This window comes from Lupinus angustifolius, chromosome LG16, assembly GCF_001865875.1.
Source record: "Lupinus angustifolius cultivar Tanjil chromosome LG16, LupAngTanjil_v1.0, whole genome shotgun sequence".
Classification (NCBI taxonomy): Eukaryota; Viridiplantae; Streptophyta; class Magnoliopsida; order Fabales; family Fabaceae; genus Lupinus; species Lupinus angustifolius.
In genome coordinates, this window is record NC_032024.1 from 8,279,787 (window position 1) to 8,303,250 (window position 23,464).

At 31.6% G+C, this 23,464-nt stretch overlaps 2 protein-coding genes across 3 annotated transcripts; both read left to right on the forward strand.

Moving 5' to 3' along the window:
- Positions 1,675-2,274, forward strand: LOC109329284. The gene has a single exon (XM_019562963.1). It carries the CDS (start codon positions 1,675-1,677, stop codon positions 2,272-2,274), a length of 600 nt encoding a protein of 199 aa, XP_019418508.1.
- LOC109330102 (telomere repeat-binding protein 3-like) lies at positions 17,252-22,318 on the forward strand. Of its 2 annotated transcripts, none has more exons than XM_019564130.1 (9): positions 17,252-17,545; positions 18,736-18,875; positions 18,970-19,759; positions 19,855-20,088; positions 20,177-20,256; positions 20,377-20,609; positions 20,820-21,134; positions 21,213-21,276; positions 21,730-22,318. In XM_019564130.1, the coding sequence occupies exons 2-9, from the start codon at positions 18,795-18,797 to the stop codon at positions 21,922-21,924; spliced, it is 1,992 nt and encodes a 663-aa protein (XP_019419675.1). In that variant the 5' UTR covers positions 17,252-17,545; positions 18,736-18,794; the 3' UTR covers positions 21,925-22,318. The 2 variants fall into 2 exon arrangements, with proteins under 2 accessions (XP_019419675.1, XP_019419676.1); XM_019564131.1 differs by having other exon boundaries at positions 17,253-17,545; positions 19,864-20,088.

The window sequence follows — 23,464 nt, forward strand, 5'->3', positions numbered from 1 at the left end:
AGTTTTTAATTTAACTAATAAAATAAAACAATCAATATTAATTATTCTCATTCGTTAGAGTAGCTTATAGCCCTTATAGTTCTCTACTAAACATATCATATATGCAATTTCAGGAGACAAATAGCTGGCAGAGCTAACGGAGACACATGCTGTATTCACAAGTAATCACATGCTTTGTTTGAGAGAAATCTCAAACCTTAAAAAAATATATGATTTCTCTCTAATCTCGATTCATTTAATCCAATTTAGTACATGGATTTTACTATGTACATTTGTTAACGATATTAAGATAAAACGTTTTAAATAAAATTGAAATCATTTTAAATTAATAAGTGTGAACTGAGTTTTTTCATTTAAAAATAATACTTTAAGCTTTCTAAGCAAGTACATTCTTAGTAAAATAACAAATTATATATTATTAAGATTCTTTCAACTAAATTGTACATACATAAAAAAAGTTGTTACTTTAATTTCTTGAATTTTAAAAGTATATATTTCTCATTGATTGATAGTTGTAATGATAATAGGAAAAAAATGATTAAAGCTATTAATATTTCTTTTGTACATATTAAATTATTAATATGGGCAAACAAGAAATGACAAACTTGTAGATAATATTTTATAATAAGAAATAAAAGGAAAATGATGTCATTCTAACCAATACTGGGTTAAGGAATAAAAAAACTATTTTCTATACAAATAAACACATCAACTTTTATACAAAAAAAAAACACATTGACTTTAAATATATTAGATATATTAATTCATCATAAAAAATTATGACTCTACTTAACATATTATAAATCCAAACAACAAGTAACATTGCTCACAAATTAATAATAACAAAAAAACATATACTTGCAAACAAATGTTTGTCTACCCGATAATCCATAAATACTTTTATAAGAATTTATATAATTTTTTTGGTTAAGAATTTATATAACTTTGACATCCGTCTTGATCGCAATAAAGCTCAAGATTCAACTCACATAAACTTTCGATTATAAAAAATGAGATATTTAATATCTAAAACATGTCCTTAAGATGGAACACTTTCACAAACCACTTATGTACTACATGAATATTGTATATTTGCATAGACATCCTAATGAAGTTATTAATTATTGTCCTTTGCCTTTTGCAGCATAATTGCAGCTTGATTAACTCACACATTTTGGATGAACAATGCAACAAATCAGTTTGAATCAACACAACTTGGAATCCTATTTGAATCAACACAGCTTGGAATCCTATTGTACTTAGTGTTTTGATGCTCTGCTTCAAGCCTTGGTTTTATCATAGTTCCACTCATTCATTGGCCTTTTGATCTGCAATGTTCTGTTTATTTTCCCTTCTAGAAGAATAAGAATTGTAGCAGTGTTTTTTTGACATGTGTTCAAATTACAAAGTTAGTTATTTCTGTTAGGATTAATCAGTTAGTTTGTTTGCCAAGTTACTGATTATTTTATTTTCAAAGCATTGTAACTTTTGTATAAATAGAGGTTCTTTGCCTTCTATTGGAAATCAATAAAATTTTCACATTTATCTTGATTTTCAAATGTCATTCAATTCCAATATGGTATCAGAGCTCTCATATTGAGAGCTCTGCTGCAATTCTATTCCTCTTCTTATCTGATTTTCTTGATTCACATTCCTTTCCTTTTCTGCAAAACAATGGAGAGCATGGACTCCACCGAGATGCACCAAGCCACACAAGGAACAGATCCCTCTCAAAATCCTATAAGTCCATACTACCTCCATCCAGGAGAAAATCCAGGATTCATCCTTGTTTCACCTCCAATGGATGGAAGCAACTACTCTTCATGGTTTAGATCCACGAAAAGAGCCTTGATGTCAAAGAATAAATTCAGATTCGTTAATGGCACTATCACCATGCCAGAACAGAATGATCCAAGCTTTGATGCTTGGGAAAGATGTAATAGTATGGTAATATTCTGGATCACTAGGTCTCTTTCTCAACATATTTCACAAAGTATTGTTTACATTGATAGCGCACAAGAATTATGGGAGGACCATAAAGAAAGGTTCTCCAAAGGGGACCATTTTAGGACCTCTGATCTTCTACAAGAAATTCACTCTATAAGGCAAGGAGATAAAGATATCTCAGCCTATTTCACTGACATTAAGATCATTTGGGAAGAACTTGAATCCTTGAGAACACATCCTATGTGTACTTGCAATGTTAAATGTAAATGCAATTTCTTGAGAGCTTTTAGAGGTCTTAGGGAAACAGAATATGTATATGCTTCTTGAAAGGCCTTAATGACCAATACAATGGAATCAAGTCACATATTTTACTCATGGAACCCCTTCCTGGTATCAACAAAGTCTTCTCTCTGGTTGCTCAACAAGAAGGACAAATTCAAGGCCATACGGTTGAGACAAAGGTTCTTATCAACAACATAAACACAAGACCAAATTGGAAAACTCAGAACAGAAACTCTAAGCAAAACTACAGAAAAACAAATTTCAATGGTTCAAGCAACAACTCCACATCAAATGGATCAAGCAACAATAACTTTGGCAAAGGATACAATGGCTCAAACAACAACAAAGTTTGTACATTTTGTGGAAGGGAAAGACACACCATTGAAACTTGTTACTTCAACCATGGATTTCCTTCAAATTTTAAGTTCAAACCGAGACAGAACAATGCCTTTGTTAACAACATCACCAATCAAGATGCACAACCTGTCCTGACTGAACCAGAGATCATGAACAATCCAGGGACAACTGACCAAGGTAAGCTCACTTTTAATCCAGAGCACACCATAAATCAGATTGACATAGAGCCTGAGTCAGAATCCAAACATCCAATATCAGGTATATCTTTCAATACAAACACTTGGTTGATTGACACAGGGGCAACTGATCATATCACTAATAACATTTCAAAATATTCTCATTTTCAATCAATTAAACCAATAGATGTTAAATTACCCAACAATCTTACCATAACTGCTAGATATTCAGGGACTGTGATGTTATCTAATACTCTTGCATTACACAATGTGCTTTACATGCCTAGTTTTAAATTCAATTTAATCTCAATACATAAGCTTGCTTGTTCTTTGCAATGCAAGCTTATCTTTGACCATTCTTCTTGCATGATTCAGGATATGACTCCCTCGAAGACGATTGGATATGCTAAGGCCTTTAATCATCTCTACATACTCACAAGCTATGATAGTTCTAAAGATTGCACTTTTCATACTGTTAATTCCTTAAATGAACAAACTATACCTTTCTTTGATCTTTGGCATTTTAGATTAGGCCACCCCTCTACTAAAATTCTTGCACATATGCACAATTCTATGCCTTATGTTAAGTTTGATGCAACTAAGATTTGTGATTTTTGCCATCTTGCCAAGCAATCCAAATTACCCTTTCCAGAAGGAACTTTTAAACCCAAACATGCTTTTGAACTTGTGCACATGGATATTTGGGGACCCCTTAGTGTATCATCTATCCATGGACACAAATATTTCTTGACTATTGTGGATGATTTTACTAGACATACTTGGTTGTTTTTTATGAGCTCGAAAGGTGAAACTAAGAAACTTATGTATGATTTTGTTAAATTTGCCTCTGTCCAATATCATCATGCTATTAAAATAATTTGAACTGATAATGGCATTGAATTTTCTGCTCCTGATTTCTATACTTCAAATGGAATTCTTCACCAAACCTCTTGTGTGGAGACTCCACAACAGAATTCTATTGTGGAAAGAAAGCATAGGCACATTCTTAATGTTGCCAGGTATTTGCTTTTTCAATCTTATCTCCCTAAGTGCTTTTGGTCCTATGCAGTGAGGCATGTTGTGTACCTCATTAACAGACTGCCCACCCATGTTCTCAATATGCAATGTCCAATGGAAGTTCTGCTTGGGCACAAACCCAATTTGTGTGATCTTAAGGTTTTTGGCAGTATGTGTTATGGATCCACCCTTGCTCACAACATATCCAAATTGGATCCTAGAGCTAGAAAGTCATTGTTCCTAGGGTACAAAACTGGCACCAAAGGTTTTATTCTTTTTGATCTTTCTAGTAGAGAGATTTATGTCTCTAGAAATGTTGTGTTCTATGAGCACATTTTTCCCTATAAAGGCATCTCCCCTGCTCATGAAACTCTTGACTATGATCTTACTGATTCTCAAACTTTCCTTAATTATGATCATATTAGCCCACCATTAGACACCATACCACAATCCACTAGCTCACCTACAAGTTCCATACATCAGCACACAGATCAAACCATTGTCCCTCAAAATCCTGATTCCCTTAACCTCACAACAGAACCCCTTACAACAGAACTTCCCAATCCCTTATCCATTCCTGTTAGAAGGTCAAACAGAATTAGTCAACCCCCCACTTACTTAAAGGACTTTCATTGTAATATCTTGACTACATCACCTCAGACCTCTGCTGCCAAGATCAAGCACCCGTTAGATGTTGTCTTATCTTATAAATCCATAGCTACAAAGCACCTACATCATTGCTTATCCATTTCTACAACATTTGAGCCTAAAACTTATCAACAAGCTATTAAATCCAGTCATTGGATTGAGGCCATGACTGAAGAACTAAATGCCCTGAATCAAAATGACACTTGAACTCTTACCACTTTACCTCCCAACAAAAGAGCTATTGGGTCAAAATGAGTTTACAAACTTAAATACAATTCTGATGGGACAATTCAGAGACACAAAGCCAGGCTTGTAGCCAAGGGCTATACCCAAACTGAAGGCCTTGACTATTTTGAAACTTTTGCCCCTATTATCAAATTGACAATTGTTAGGCTTTTGCTTGCCCTTGCATCAAGCCATCACTGGTTTCTACACCAACTGGATGTCAACAACGCTTTTCTTCATGGTGACTTGAATGAGGAAGTTTACATGTCTCTGCCACAGGGAGTTTTCTGCTCTGTTCCAAACCAGGTTTGCAAACTCAATAAATCTATTTATGGTTTAAAGCAAGCTAGTAGACAATGGTTTGCTAAATTATCTAATTCTCTGTTATCTTTGGGTTATAAGCAATCTCAACATGATCACTCCTTATTTACTAAGTCTCATAACTCAAAATTTACTGCTTTATTGATATATGTGGATGACCTTATACTAGCAGGCAATGACATCCTAGAAATTATTTCTGTTAAAACTCATCTTGATTCTCAATTCAAAATTAAAGACCTTGGCATCCTTAAATACTTCCTAGGCTTAGAGGTTGCTCGTTCTAAGCATGGTCTTACCTTATGTCAACGCAAATATGCTCTTGATCTTTTATCTGATACTAATTTCCTTCAATCCAAACCCGTACCTACCCCTATGATCAAGCACCCTCACTTATATCAACAAGACAACCCTCCTTTTTCAGACCCTTAACTATATAGACAATTGGTTGGGACACTTCTATATCTCACCAACACTTGGCCTGATCTCAGTTTTGCCACACAATAGTTAAGCCAATTTATGGCAGCACCTACCATTAATCACCATAAAGCTTTAACTAAGATCCTTAGATACATAAAGGGTACCCCTGGTCAAGGTTTGTTTTATCCGTCCACATATGTTCCTCAAATCAAAGGCTATAGTGACTCAGATTGGGCCACATGCCCTGATACCAGAAAATCCACTTCTGGTTATTGTATGTTCATTGGTGATTCATTGATATCTTGGAAATGTAAGAAGCAAAATATTGTGTCAAGATCCTCCTCCGATGCTGAATATCGTGCCTTGGCTTTAGCTTCTTGTGAAATTCAGTGGTTAAGTTATCTCATGAATGATCTTCTTCCTTCTTACCTCAAGGTTGCTCTGCTCTACTCTGACAATGATTCGGCTAGATTCATTGCAGCCAACTCGGTTTTTCATGAACGAACTAAACACATTGACATTGATTGTCATGTGGTTCGTGAAAGGTTACAAAATAAGCTTTTTCGTCTATTGCCTATCAACACCAAAGATCAGGTTGTTGATCTATTAACCAAGGCTCTCGAGCCTGGTTTGTTTCATCAGTTACTTCCCAAGCTGGGAGTTATTAATATATACTCTCCAACTTGAGGGGGAGTAATGAAGTTATTAATTATTGACCTTTGCCTTTTGCAGCATAATTGGAGCTTGATTAACTCACACATTTTGGATGAACAATGCAACAAATCAGTTTGAATCAACACAACTTGGAATCCGGTTTGAATCAACACAGCTTGGAATCCTAATGTGCTTAGTGTTTTGATGCTCTGCTTCAAGCCTTGGTTTCATCATAGTTCCACTCATTCATTGGCCTTTTGATCTGTAATGTTCTGCTTATTTTCCCTTCTAGAAGAATAAGAATTGTAGCAGTGTTTTTTTGACATGTGTTCAAATTACAAAGTTAGTTATTTCTGTTAGGATTAATCAGTTAGTTTGTTTGCCAAGTTACTGATTATTTTATTTTCAAAGCATTGTAACTTTTGTATAAATAGAGGTTCTTTGCCTTCTATTTGAAATCAATAAAATTTTCACATTTATCTTAATTTTCAAATGTCATTCAATTCCAATACATCTAACAAACTTAAACGTTTGATTATAACAAGAAATGATATATTTAAACTAACACATGTCTTTAAGACACACCTTCACAAACCATATATATTGTATATTTGTATATATATTTTATATTTGTATATAGTTGAAGATCTAGTGATAGATCAATCCAGTGAGTAGTGGCTTGGCAATCCTAAGCATCGTTGAAATTTCCCCATTGTGTGATCACAGAAACAAACCTTTGTAACGTGCTTGCTAGCTCTTGCCACACTACAAAACAAACTTTTCTTTACAACTCAACCTGAATACTCTTCTAATAATCACCATTTGATTTAGAATATTTTAAAGAAGAGCACATCTATCTAGTCTTATATAGTGTATACTAAAAAGTTTAGCACTACTACATTAGTACATTATAATATTATATAGGAAGGCATAAATAAAATAACATTCTTGAGACATTAAAAGAATATGAATGCAATGTTTAAAGTTTTATCCCACACTGCATCTATTATAAATATATTACATATATGCAAGTATAAGTATTGGACAGAACTTTTCAAAAAAAGTATTATTGGATATAAAGTTATAAAAGTACATAAACCGAACTGGACATTGGTCTAATAAATAGGCAAGATTAATCCTTATATATTGTATAAACTTAAAGATTAAGGTTAGATATTTGAAAATGACATTTATTTAAAAAAACAGTCATACTAGTTTTAAGATAGTTAATCTTCCATCAAAGGATAGGAAGAAACCTATAAAATAAACTAAAACTCAAGCATCTATTTCCACAGTTGAAGATACCAAGTTGTTTTGGATGGCTGAATGAAGATACCAAAATTTCCACAGTTCAAGCATATATAGTTTGAGCTTTATTCTATTCTTCTGCACACAGAAAAAGTTCCATTGACAAATGTTTCGTTTACATATCCAAATCATGATCACAGCATCTAATAAAATAAATTTACCAAGTATTGATTATTCTCTACCATCTCCTAAGAGCCTATCATATTAACTTAATTAACCCTAAATATTTTAAAGTACACATTTTCACACTGCTGATACCTTTCTTGGACTTTCAGCTATCGCTTTACTAACCAGCTTCTATTTTTTGTGTACAAGGGAACCAACTCTTTCACCAACTATATTTTATTGGATAGGAACTAAAGAATTCTACTGAGTCTAGATTCTAATACGTGACACCAAAAAAAATTAAAGGTCTAGATCGTTTAGTTTTTTAATTAAAAATTAAAGTTTATTTCCACTTTCACAGTCTATAGGAGGGTTCACTACTGAAAAAAATATCTACATATTTTATTGAGAGAAATCATATTAGGTTGTTAAAGTAATTCATAATTACTTTTTTTTAATGAGCATAATAATTGATTCACAAATATTATAAACAAATTCCTACTCTAAATTAAGATACAATGAATTTATCCTAATCCTAAGAATGATATGATTTGAAGTATTTCATTTTACCTATCCAAGATAACACAGGTTAATCATAATGCAAATAGACTTTTCTCCCTGTAAAGTTTATCTAGAAGGCGAGTGCCTCTGGGAATATTTTATCTAACAACCTAAATCTCAAAGTTAGTACTTCTTATATATTAAATGTTTTTTGTTAGTTAAGGTAATGCTTAAGCAATCCATAATATATGTAGTCAATTCAAAAAAATTAAAATATTGACACTTAATATAAAATATACCAATTCCCAACATATAAATGTTGAAAATTAAAAATTCTCCAAACCATAGGAAAGTGATATTCTATCCACACATATCACTTCTTTATTTTTAGGAGGATTTTAGCTTGGAACAATGGTTGTTTTATATTTTAAATTTTGCTATATCTTTCATATATTGAAAATCTTCTTAGTAAATGTCTTACACATATGCATATAGTATATTAAAATTTAGAAAGTCGAAAGTGCTGATAAAAACTTTTCATTTTTCAATTTCTTAATGAGTTTTTTATTTAAAAAACAACATTTCATTTTATATGCTTCTAAGTTATCCCTGCAAATCCTAGCGTGAACTTAAAGTTTGACGCATCATATGTTATATTTCTAAAACAGTGTTCATTTATTTTAATTTTAATTTTTTTCTTCAAAAAATAGAAGAATTTGTAGAAAAGAAGATATGTTATTATATTGTAGTAATATTTTTTCCTTTTTATTACCGTTCAACAAAAGATGTGCTTGCTTTGACACTGAATTCTAGAGTCAAGTCAAGCTCAAGTGCCCAACGAAACATCTCAGCATCTAACCAGCAACTGAAATTGACCTTGTTTATTTAACTATATATTAATGTACGCGTTAATTTGATGAGTAACTATTAACTAAAGATATTTATCACATTATCTTGGTAGATATTTTGAAATTTTTCTGGGTTTGGATTGTTATCTATATTCTAGCTTCAGCACATGCATTAAATGAGCAATCACGGAAAATAATTAATTCTGGACTCACACTCAATAATAATAAACTAGAATCTCCGTAGGATCAAAAGTTGAACAAACAATTAAACTCATTTATTTCTAGCTTCTCATGTTAAGGGTTGCACGTGACAAATTTATCACAAGAATACTAATTTCTTTGTTCTCTCTTGTTTGGTGTGTGTGGTGAATCTTTCTTTCTCTAATTACTGTTAATATCAACCGATGAAAAATGTTTTTTAATTATGTAAAATGGTTAAGGAATTAGTTCCTCCTCAACTAACAATTGACCAAAAAAAGTATATTTTAACCTATCCAAAACATATTATTATATTGACAGTTTTTCTATAAGTGTTAGTGTTTTTATTCTATAACAACAACAAAATATTTGTAGTTGTTAAACATACTGTATGATAGAAAAATCTTAAATACATAAACAATATGGTATCTACTTTTTCACCACTAAAAACTATTCAGTCTTAGAAACACAAGTCGTAGGTGGTTGTATAACTATTGTTAAGAGAACAAAATTAAAATGATAATCACAAAAATAAAACTTGTAGTGTTTCTAGCTTGTACGCTTCTTAAAGTCTGACATCAGATCAAGAAATACTCGCCAAACCAAAACCCTTTTCCTTATTTTAGTAATTTCTGGTAAGTTGAGCAATTTGTTAACCAAATAAATGTTGCTACTATGCAATGTACCAAATGAAATAAGATCATTATTATTAAGATTAAAACCTTTTTCATCCTAATTTTTTAATATTAATTTGGTTTCTCAAAATTGAAAATTTTAAAATGGTTGACAAAAATATATACGATCAGCCAAATTAGTTTTCTTAGGATTCTTATGCCTATAATAATAATGATTATCTTAACTCACATTTATAAGAGTGCATATCTTCTATCATAAAATTTATACCACTCCTATAACATGTGTTTTTCATTGATCAGTAAAATAAAATATATATTTGAATAACAGTATAAAATCAGTATAGAGAGAAAATTATATAGAACAAAATAAATATTCATCCAAATAAACAACCCACGTGGAGTACCCGAAGCAGTTGGAAGCCGTAAGGTTTGACCCAAAAGAGATTTAACAATTGACACGTATAAGAGCATGGGACCCGCAGGAATTGGAAAAGAAAGTGGTTAAGGAGTCATAGCCTCACAGGAAAGCAAAGATAAGATAAAGTGACAAAACTAAAACCTGCAATAACTGCAAGTACACTTCGACACGAAAATGTATGACATGGAGGTAAACGATAATGTCCTTTTGTTTTTTGAAGGTTCAATTGTTTTGGGTACAATTTTACAATTCAATTTAACGCAAGTACTAAATAAAACAAGTATTTTCATAATAGAATGTTAACGTAATTAAATAAGGATTTAATATGTATATAATGATAATATAAGTATTTTTTACCTTCTCAATAAATTATTTACTATAGTTTATATGTTAACTTTTATTGATGTGGATAATGTTCGAATAGTGTAAGTGCATAGATCTTCATGTTCAAACTTGGATTTTAAAGTTAGCTTACCTACTTTATAATCATTACATAATGTATTTAGATCAATCGTTAACACAATTTCTTTTGACAAAAATATGAATATTTTAATTATGTGTTATGTCTTAAATACAAATATCTAATAAAACTAGCATAACCAACAAAGGATTAAGGAATCACTTCATATTACATAAAAATGTCACTTCAAATCATACTTGTAATGTGAAAACTTTGCTGGTGGATAATGTACAAATATTACTATAAGCACTTACAAAATTAGAGGTATTGAAAATGCTTCAAATATGTTATTATATTATTAATTTTATATTGTCTAGTATTAGAATAGAGTAGAGTAACTAATATTATATATTGGACTCAAGTCCCTTGTTATAATGTGCATCAGATAGAAATACCACATGAGCATGTGGGCACATGAGTATGATATGGTTTATAATTCTTATTCTCTAATAATATCTTGGTAGCCGCTCAGTGCTCCAGGGGATATAGGCATAATTGGCCGAACCACGTTACCAAATTATCTTGTTTCTTCTCTTCTATTTATTCTATGCACTTTATTTGGTAGCTTGTGGCCAATGTTGTGCAACGATCGTTTCTACTGCACCAACATTTAATATTAGAGCCAATTGGTAGATGACTCTTAACCTACACGTCATATAATGGCTAAAGAAGGTGAAGGCGTGATGACTAGACAATGTGTGTCAAAGGTAGTGGCAAAGTTAGAGTAGATGAGTTGATGGAGAAGAAAACATGGCAGAACTGTGGTGCGTGTGATATATGTTGATCCAGAACCCTAGAAGTTCATGTAATGGGTTAAGATCAAGGTGGATATAGGGACTCATGTGTTGAGTTTGACCCAGAGACATGTGCTGACAATATCTCCCAAGATGTTGAGAGAATGTTCTCATTTGAGAAGAGAAGTAGAATATCCTAATGGCGTGTGTGAGATGTCATAATGAAGGATGTTAATTGTTAGCAGATCCACAAAAGCACAGAGGCGATGACTGACTTTGATGAGGATGTAACATGGACATTGACTTTGATGCAAGTTGTAACACACACATTGGTAGAGATGCAGAAGTGTGAATGGGCATTGGCTTGGAGGCAAGGATGTGACACATACATTAGTTAGTATTAATGCAAGGTGTATGTTGTGGATATACTCCTTATGGTGGAGTATGATAGTTCTTTTGAACTAGAATTATCGGAGTAGACAAGGATGGTAGCGGTTGAGGCTTTCCAAGAAACCTCCAAGGTTCAGTTTGACCGAGTATTGAAGATGACGATTGTTGGTGAACTTTTGTGTAGAGGTTCCAATATATCGAAAGACTTCCTAACAATAGGTGGCTAGGCGGCATGTTCCATTTGATGGCGATACGGGAAGCTACACTATAAGTTTGGAGAGCTAGGTTCTTGGTAACATCATCAAGGATACTCATAAGGTTTATGCTAAAGGGGAGCAAACTCTTATGTGGAGGAGTTTTTAAAGAGAACTAGACATTAAGCAATGTGGAGCTGGATATTCGCTAAGGTGGAGATTCTTGTGTAGAGTTCCAAAAGGAGCGAGATATTCGTCTATTTCAATCAATGTGGAGATTGTTGGGAATGCTTGAAATATGTTATTGTGTTAGTCCCACATTGTCTAGTATTAGAACATAGTAGAGCAATCAATGTTATATATTGGACTCAAGTCCCTTATTATAATGTGCACCAGATATAAGCACCTAATAGAAACACCACATGAGCATGTGGGTCCATGAGTGTGCTAGGATTTGTAATCCTTATTCTCTAGTAATATCTTTGTAGCCATTCAGCACTCCCAGTGATGTAAACATAATTAACCAAACTCTGTTACCAAATTCTCTTGTTTCTTCTCTTCTATTTATTCTATGCACTTTATATGATTGTTTGTGATCAATGTTGTGTAACAATTACTTCTGCTGTACAAACAAGAGGACTATCCTAATTTAGAAGAACTCTCAAAATTCATTTCGTCTAAACTTTATTTCATAAAATGTATGTAATTTGTAATGAACTTAAAATAACCAAATCATATGTAAACACAACAACTAGTTAGGACATTTTTCTTCTTGTTTTCAAATTACATATTACACCAAGCAATATTAGCATAGATCATGACATCCTCTAAAGATTTGTATTTATTATATATGAGTTTTATGTGCAACTTCTTTTCATTAAAGCATACAACCTATTGTAATCTTCATTATCATCATATTTCCCCATATCATCTCTCTTATGTATAATCGGTACTACTTTTCAGGTTATATTTCCAAAATATACATGCCTTTGATTTGTCTATCTCAACATCTTTTATAACTACGTGTGCTACCATACTAGGAAATCAACAGTGTTTAGTTCAATCCAATGGAGACAAGGTAAGGGGATATAAAGTACATTTTCCTTTTGTTTGAGGCTAAGGGGATATAAAGAACATTTTCTTTTTTGGACTTGGTTAAAGAAGAGGGAAGAGCAAAGCCCTCTCTTTAGCTATTGTGTTTGCGAATTACATCTTGCCGTGAAATTACTTTTGCGATTAAAAATAATTTTAAATTTGATATGGTCTAATATAGTCTAAATACACTTATGTTGCAGACATATTATTGTAATTTGATATCACACCTCAACTGTGGTATAATGTGATTAGGTGGTATGATCCATGATTTAAAACAATACTTCAAAGCTACACTAAGAATTGACTACCTTCCAATTCCATGACTAACTTCATGTATCCCCATTCACATGGAAATGGAGCCAATGCATGGGACTTAGGCATTAGTTAGATACTTAGACTCACCATTTACAAAATTTAACAACATCTACTATTCAGATTAGAGTTTGTTAGATTCATTATTGATTTCACTACTTTATTAGTCAATATCTTGGCTAAGGGAATATGCCTAACAAAAATGAAGAATGATAGGTAGAGTTTCACTATTAAAAGCCGAACATCTTATCTTTTCAACTTTACTATGAAGGAAAGACAACAAATTTAGGATGTACTTGCCTCCTCACCAAGACAAGAAAACTAAAGAAGCCCATTTTCCACGAAGTTCTTGCATAAGCTTTCTACTATTACACAATATATTTAAGTAGAGCGTGGTGAACATGAAACCATATTTTCGGATAAGCCTCAGTTTTTTTGCAGTTTCTCCTCCATGCTCTTAAGGAATTAAGTATTGATCCAACTTAATAATTTAATAGCTTGCAACTATAATATCCAATCCAACATTTGTTGGAAAGTAAGTCTAACATTATATACTTTGTTCTTCAAGTCATATTTCATTGTAAGTTGGTTTTGAAATGAAAATTTACTATGATATTATAGCTAAAATCTAAATTATTTTTGGTTATCATGTGATAAAACATAATTATGATTCAAATGTAATTTTTATCTGATTTGACAAACATGTGTAGAAGGAGCATATAAGTGAGTCCATATTATTTGTCTCCTTGTCATAAACATGATTTAAATCTTGTCATTCCCAATTGATTTTGAGTTAATTGTTGGAAGAGATTAAATGTACCAAATTGAAAAGTGTAAGGAATTAAGTACTTCACTCTGTTTTTTATTGGTTTTATAAAAAGTATTTTTCCAAATCTTTATTAGTTGTTTTTTTATGAAATCATCAAAGTATCAATTTATGAAACTATAATTTATATCTATTGGGCAAAAATCACTCTAAGTTGGTCCTCAAAGTTTTTTTTCTTTCATTTTTGTCCTAAGAACATGTTTTTCTTCAAAAATTTCGTAATTCTGAATTGAATATTGAAATTTGGTATCATTAATTTAATAATAAATAGATCTTTAAAATCTCACTGTTATGTTTCTGAAATTCTACTAATAAAAAATTGAATTTAAGCTTGAAAAGTAATGAAAAAACGTATGCTACTCATTTAAAAACATAAATAACTTAAATGACTGATCTGAAAATATAACTTCAAAGATTGATTTGAAAATACAAAATAACTCCAAGGACATATTTCAAATAATTGAAAAAGTTTTTAGAACCAACTTGATAGCAAAATAACATAGACCACTACTCTCTACTACTTTTCCCTATCTGCTGTTTAATAAATAAGAAATAAATATTGAAAGAGTTAGCTCAACATTATTATTACTCTATTTTTACAATTATGAAGCTCTATTGTTATGATTTTGAAGATCATATGTCTTATTTTTCATGTCTTATTTATGTTTCAATCTAATTAAAAATTGTCACATAATTAAAAAGAAAAATCATAAAAATAGAAAATAATTATTTTATATGTTTAGTAGAATTTGGTTGGCTTGAGATATGAGAACAATTTTTTTTTGGGACATATACTATCATTCTTCTTCCATAGGCTTCCCTAGTTTTTAAATAATAAATGATTGTAAAACTAATTATTACTCATTTATATTACATTTTTTAAATGATTATTAAATATAAATGATAAATAATACACTGATAATATATAAAGTTATTATCATTGTTATTAATATCGTATCAATCATTAAATCAATTAGAGTACTGATATAATAGTATAGTGATTCAACCGATAATTCACTAATTAAATCGTATATGGCGAAATTAGATATACATATATAATATATTGAAAAATCAATGAAAAACCAATATTTTTTTATTTCACTAAAAAAATAATTTTAAATAAAAATAAGCCGATATCACCAAAACGACTCAATTGAAAACAGACCAATATGATTAGTTTTGACAGATATGACTGCATGACTGATATAATTATTGTACCGTACCTATATAGAAACCGGTTCACCAGTTTACTGGTTGAACCAGCCGACATGAACCAATTTTTACAACACTAACTAATATGTTGTCAATACATTTTTCTCTAATAAAAATTAGATTTTACATTGTCAAGTACACAAAATAAACTAAAGAGGATAGAAATGATTATTAAGAAGATTGCTTTCAAAATAAGAAACGGTTGATTCCCATGTCTTACCTGAATGAGTGAATTTTCATTTATAAATATTATCCGTTTAAGAAATACGTGTTGAATAATACTGTACTCGATTCCTACCCAATTGCTTTTCCAATTCTAGGTATGATTCTCTAAATATAATGAGGAAGGTCCTATAAACTGCAATGGAGGGGTCAGTCTTTTGAAAATGAGTAATTTATAACATTCTTTATAGAATTAAAAAATTTGATAATAATATGTGTCTATTATTAGTATAAAAATTTATACATAATTAATACATTATCAATTTTTTATTTATACTATTTACATTTAGAAGTCAATGATAATTAATTAAATATAAATAATAAAAAATATCATAACATTATAAAAAACTTCTGCATACATTTTTCTCTTATAATATTTTATTTGTGTTGATGAGATATATGAAATTATGAATAACTAATTATTATATCATAGGTTAGATTATATATTTTGACCATAAACATATAAACTTTGGACTGAAACACATGCATAAGAAAATTAAATCAGGAGTACTTAAAAGGGAAAGTTGGCAGATCATTATAACCAAATTGAATACAATAAACTCACCCACAAACTCATTACATATAAAGTGTGAGTGAGATGAAAATGAATTGAATTGAGTTAAATTTAACTCAACTCAATTTCACTTATCAAGAATTAATTTGAGTCAAATTTTATTTAACTAAGCTAAATAATGAATCGAATTTTACCAATATTAAGTTAATTTTATTCATTATAAGTCTAGTAATTAAATGGTAAGTAATAAATGACTTCATGACTGTATCCAAAATTCATAATTGTTTTTGTGACTATATCCAAAATTCATAATTGTTTGTGACTATATCCAAAATTCATTAATTGTTTTTACTATATCAAACTGAAATGAGATGAAGTCAGCCAGAAGCCACAACCACAAATTCATGAACACAGGAAAGAAAAACATTCAAAAAGGAAATAAAAAGTGGACCACTATAACCTCTGTCCAATTCTGATCTCTTTATTTCACCCAACAAAGGTTTCGTACGAAGAGAACCCTCCAAATGGCAGAAGCAATCCTTGTAATAATATGCTATCTCATGACTTTGTGTCATTTCATGTACTAGAAAATATGATTGGTTAGAAAAATATTTAACAATTATAATTTTAATTTAAATAATTTTTTCAACCAATTAAAGTTGATGATACATGGAGTAGTATAAAAAGTGAGACAACAAATATGATTTCCACACTCATTTAAGATAGGTCTAAACTGTAAAGAAAGTTCTTTCCTATATAATTAAGGAAAATGATATATCCACATACTAAATTCTCTTATCCATGAAAAAAACTAATATGTGTCATAAAGTGGTACTTTATTTACTTCAGAATAATTTATACAAGTGATATATATAACATTACTTATTAATTTGTATAATAATATAACATTACTTATTAATTAAGGATATTCCTCACCTATGACTAATGAACTAATTCATTTCGAGATTCGTGACTGTTTTTTCTCAATAACTTCTGCTTCCAGAAATTAAATCGTTGTATATTTGGTTTACCTGTAAATCTGGAATTAGTGAGACCTTATACCACTCTACCAACTTTAAAAAAGTTTTGATTTTTGAAGGTGAGGGTGATGTTGACTTACTATAGCCGGTAACATAATACCCTTTTAACTGGCTGGTCCAGTTGTGTGGTGAAGAAAAAATATAGAGGGTTTAAGGGCACTGTTGCGTGGTTTTTGTTATTGGTATTGGTGTGTTTTTGTCCTTTTCAAAAACTCTTCTATCTTCTATTCTTCTCTTCTTCTTCCATCTCACAAAAACAAATAAAAGAAAGAACAAATAAAATGAAATTTTTACCATATTGAAAGAGAGAGAAAAACAGAAAGTTCTTAACTTTGGTGATTTAAGATTGTGAATTCCCTTTAGATCTCTTGCATTTTCAGACATAAACTCACCCAACTTTCTACATTTTCATGGGTTTCTCCGAAAACTTTGTTACTTGATCATAATCTGCTTCTTAGGATCGTTACTCGAATGTGTTTTTTGAAACAGGTGAGTTTGTCTTGGAGCTTTTGTTGCATGTCAAAGTTTCTGAATTTCGAATTTTTGTTTCTTCTTCTTCTTCATGTTATTCTACCTGTGATCTCATCATAGTTTGGTGATGAAGATCGTTTTGTTAATTCTGCATAGTTCTCATTGAGTTTTGGAGCTGCATAGAATAGAATTGTGATAACTTGTACACAATTTTGTTCTGTTTTATGAATTTTTTTTGTTGAAAATTTCGAGATTAAGTTCAGAAAATTGAGATCCGATCGTGGAAGTTAGGCTATTTTTTTATACGCATCTTGTTTTTAGTTCTTTTTCAATTAAAAAAACTCAATTTTCTTTGGTTGATCATGGACTTTTGATTTGGGGTGTCTTTGATTTTTCTCTCTTGTGAATTGGGGTGTCTTTGATTTGGTCTAGAACTCTGTAGTTCAGAGATCAAATGGGTTGTTTTGTTTTGATCTCGCACTATTAGCACAAAGCGACTTCATGCAGCTTATAACTTCTATTTCTAGTTGTGATGATGTTGTTAAGATTAATGTTTTATGTGTGTATTTTTCTTTTTTGGCTTTGAATTTTGCTCACGGGTTTGTATACTACTCTCTTATTCTTTTATTTGTTTAATCTTGGGGAATAATCATGGAATAAGAAAATTTTTTAGTTCCATGGAATTCATCAAAATCTATGTTATCATTCGGCTTTCATGTGATCTCAGTTATTGCAAGTCAAATCGGTAGTTTTTGTAATTGTCATAATTCTTACTTTGATCATTTCTTATGCATTTATTTGAGGTTGAAACTGTAATATACTATAACATCTGAATGGATTTTATGGCAGATTTTGTTTTTCTAATGTCTTGCTTCATTGTTTCTGTTTTTTTACATTTAATTTGTTCATTTTCCATGCCAAATTAATATTGTGAATACCTTTTTCCTTCATGATGTAAAATGTGCAATCAAAGGAATAGGAAATGAATTATTAATCAAAGAAATTACCTTGTTAATTGAACCTTAGATTATTCAAGTTTTATGTAAAGATCCATTAACAATTTGGCTTAAACAAGCATTTATGTTTTTTAAAAATTGTTGCAAATGTCTTATTACAATGATAGTGTAGTATTGTTTTCTAAAATTTTAAAATCTACCAAAAATGTAAAGTTAACTTGATATTTTGGTCTTCCTTCAATTTTATGACAGTGACAAGGATCTGGTGTACTTATGCTTTTGGTTATTTGCTGAGTTTATATATTTAAGCTATGGTGTTGAAGAAGAGGTTAGGTCATGGATTCAATGGCTTTCAAGCCCCCTTTATACCTCGACGTCCTAGATCTGCAAGAGTAAGAACTTGCTGAATTATGGCATTTGTTTGTTGTTTTCCGTTTTTTGCTTTGAACTCTATTCTAATCTCTTCAAAATTTGATAATTGTTCAGCGGAGTTGCTATTCCAAGAAATTGGTTGTGGATGGTCAAGCTAGTGCCTTCGAACTACTGGCAACTTTAGCTGGCAAGTTACTGGAGGAGAGTGAAAGTTCTGCTTCTAGCAATGCATCTGAAGGAAACCATCTTGTTAATCAGCGAGATAAACAAGATGCGGTTAGACCACTAATAGCTGAAGGAAATCATCAGGGAAGTTGTGCGGAGAGTATTTTTATGACTGATGTAGCCTCACAAAACAGTAGTCAGAAATCTCTTCCGCATGCCAAGACTGATTCTGTACTAGGACGCAATTCTGATGTGAAGGCTGAAGCTTTTGAATGGGAGAACAAAATTGGACGTTGTTCTAATAGTTACTATAATAAATTAGTAGAAGCAGCTGGAGATTTTCCGGGGTCGTATGATGGCAATGTAAAGAATGGATTTATACAGGAACGGGAGGCTGGCAGTTCTGGCTTTCAGAGATCAACTTTGGCAGATAAATTTAGTTTGAAGGACCAATTGGAGTTGCGTGGCTCTCCCGCACTAATTGACTCAAACAGTAATGTTAAATCTCCATATTGTAGCGAATCTTTTCCAAGTGCTTCATTTTCCAAGCATGGGAATGATCTGAAGTTAGGTTTTAGAGATGATGACGAAAACTTTTTAAGGTGCAATGAAGTCTGTACCAAGTCAAAGGCTTTTAGGTCTCCGCAACACATTGCACACCCAAAAATCAGGAAACCGCTGCTTTCCAAATACTGGAAGTCTAGTCCAAAGTTGAAGGAGTGCGAACTTTCTAAATCTGGTAAGTTGACTTACAAATACGCTACCAACTGCTTCATTTTTTGATGCATGCTATGTCTGTGAACATGATTGTGTTTTTCACTAAAAGTAATATAGAATTTGCAGATGTAGACGTAAAGCCTCTTAATCATAAGAGAACTGCTAGTCACGGTTTCGAAACATCTCAGCACAACACTCTTGTTAAAAGGAGGAAGTTCTTTGACCGAGTTTCACAGGTAACTTCTGATGGAGGATTCAGCAGTGAGAGTGTGTCTAATTCACCTGAGAAAGGAATTAACGGACACAACCCGAGCTCATCTACAAAACTGCATGTACCTAAGGATTCTCATGGTAACTAATTGTCTGTTCATTCATTTTGCTTATCTTGATTGTTCATTACATAATATTAATTATGTGCTTTTCTGTACCTTATGAACAGTGAAATTTAGCATTAAGTCATTAAGGATACCAGATCTTTATATCGAGGTTCCGGAAACTGCAACCGTTGGTATGCTGAAGGTATAGATAGCCAAATGTAGACATATCTTTAATTTTTCTTTAACAATAGTATCGTAGTTGTAACTTGACCCCATATCTGGCGCCTAACCTTTGCTTTGTCTATTTTTACAAAAAAATTAGAGAAAAATCATGGAGGAGGTGATGGCTATACTTGAAGATAGTGTGCATGTTGGTGTTCTTCTTCAGGGACAAAAAGTTGATGATGATAACAGAACACTTGTGCAGACTGGTATATCTTGCAAAGAAAATTTGGATACTCTCAGTTTCATGTTGGAGCCGAGTTCTCTACTAGCTCCTGCTGCTGTTTGTGTTGGTGATCCTTCTTCTCAATGTGAAACATCCCAACCTACCAGGTTAGCCAAACTTGATAACATAGTTTCTTTTCATCATCATAGCAGCATGGCTGATCTATAACGGAAAAAATGAAAAATAGGCCGACAGCCCTAGACTAATTTATTGTGAAGCAATAAATGTAATGAAACTTTATTATGATTCTTCTATATTCAATCAAATATTTGCTTTGACATGTTGATATAGCTAATATTATTATTTGAATTTTCTAGGTCCTCAGAAATTCCAGTCTTAGAGTCAGGGAATACTGATACTTTGCATGACCCCTTCTTGCTGACAAATCCGGGCAACCTAATTGAAAGTAACCATGATTCTACTACTTCCCCCACTGACACTATAATCGAAAAAATAACACCAGATTCCAAAGCGCTAGTTGCTATACCTATTAGCCCTGAAGCATTAGCCGTTGTTCCCGTGAATCAGAAAACCAAGCGTGCTGAGATTGCACAGCGTCGGACCCGGAGACCATTCTCTGTCACCGAGGTAGAAGCACTTGTTCACGCGGTTGAGGAACTTGGAACTGGAAGGTTTGATGTTATTAATACCAGCTTTAGCTGTATATTGACAGCAAAACTCTCTTGCTGATAATTGTTTGCACCATGCAGGTGGCGTGATGTTAAGTTGCGAGCTTTTGAGAATGCAGACCATAGGACTTATGTAGATTTGAAGGTACATTATTTCTTTCCTATCTTTTCTTGGAACAAAGTGCTCTTTAACTTGAGGGGTCACTTTACATAGTTAATTACTCGGAAGATCATATAAGATATTTTAGTCCCTTACCGATTAATTTGGATTTGGCCCTTATGATTATTTTTGCTTTCTTCATGAATCTTGTTTGGTTCTGCCATGATTATCAATTGATACTACCTAGGATGATATGATTAGTTTTACTTAGCCCAAATTTAATTTCTATTTGTAGTTTCAATCTAATGGTTTTGGTTTGGGGTGATATCATAAAAATTGTCCTTAGCATTATGCTTATTTTCTTAAGATGAAGATGTCCCTCTCTTAGTTAGATTATAAATACTTAAGAAAGAATATTGGTACATTTGCATGGATTCAATTGATATTTAAGGTTGGTTTGGTTCTTGGAACATGACATAGATTTATTGGTGTGAACAGGATAAATGGAAAACATTGGTGCACACTGCAAGAATCTCTCCTCAACAAAGGAGAGGAGAGCAAGTACCTCAAGAGCTCTTAGACAGAGTTTTGGCTGCACATGGTTATTGGTCTCAGCACCAAGCCAAGCAGAATGGAAAGCACCAAGCTATAGCTGGAAGTGTTGAGTGTGTCCAATCACTTGTGATGGTGTAAACGGCGGCCCAGTGCATGAGGCTCCCACTCAGTGGGATATAGAGAAGGTAGATGTGCATAGCTTTACCCTGCAAGCAAAGAGTATGTTTCTAAGATTTTAACCTGTGACCTCATGGTCGATGGTGTAAAGAGGACTTAATTTGTTGACATGACAAAGGAAAAGAAACTTGTACATTTTGATTCGATTTCATGTAATATTTTCATGCCAAATTCTTTTACCAGCCTTTTATTGCATGCAAGGTTGGTATTTGTAAATGATTTGATGCAATAATTGTTCTAACAGAAACTTTTTCTGTTTACTGATTTTTTTGTTAATTCATTTCCATTTGTGAATGTATGTAGAAATGTGGAAAGTACATTACAGCAGTAGCAAAGGAAAATTGAAATGTTATATTTGTTATCTTTGGTTCTTTTAATGGAAGTTATTGTTCTTATTTGTTTGATGCCGATTCAAGCTACTATTTATATCTCCTTGATTTTGATTTCTAGATAGATATATTGAGTAGTAACTAAGTTTTAATTAACTTGGAGTTCAATAAATTTTATTAGTAATCGATAAGCAACTTAATTTCCTTTATATGATATTATGATATATTTACAAGGAGAACCAACATAATCTACATATATAAAACTACAATTTCATGAGATCATTTTTAGTGAACACTTATTTTTATTTTTGTTAGAGAAGAGAAGTGTTAATATACATCATATTTGAACCGTCTATGACGAAATTGATTTCTGTTTGTATACAGAAATGAAGAGTTATGTGGTCCTTTTTAAAGAAATAATTTTTTTTATATTTGAATTCACATCATCGTCTTATAGAATCCAAGTTGCTTATACAACACGTAAACTAAAAAAGAAGTTGCTTACAACCTTAATCATTCTTTGTGGGTAGCGAAAAAATAATATATAGGCTGTTCACAACATACTTTAAATTACTAATATAACTATAACGTCGGGTTTATGTTAATATAACTTGTAAGAAAAGTATTAAGTAAATCCGGTACTATTTTAAATAAAAGTTATGCTTTACTTTCTTTTGTTGATAAACTTGTGCTTAACTATATTGTTTTGTATGTATGTATAAGTGAGACAAGAATTTATTGTCCACAAACTTGTCCCGTATTCTGTGATATCAATTAAAAAATTAAATATTTATAATTTTTTTCTATTTTTGTTTTATTATAATTGGTTTGAGATAGACTTGAGGATATACTTAGAAAAGTACATCTTTATCCATATAAGTGTGTTATCTGGTTGGCATTATGATTACTTTTTGGAGAGAGATTATTTGAAGTGTGTATAATCTCTCTCAGTTTTTCTGGCACTGAAATTGAGTACTTAATGATTTTAGTTATATACTAAGTGTGTGGGCTTTATTGGTTTCATAATTTAATCATCATTCTCTCTTATTAATTTTAAGTATTTAGTCTCTCCATTATGAGTCTATGATGATCTTAGTCTCATGTTTTTTTTAAGTATTCAGATGCTATAAAACGACTATATTTAAGATAACAAAACCTTTTAAAGATGTGAC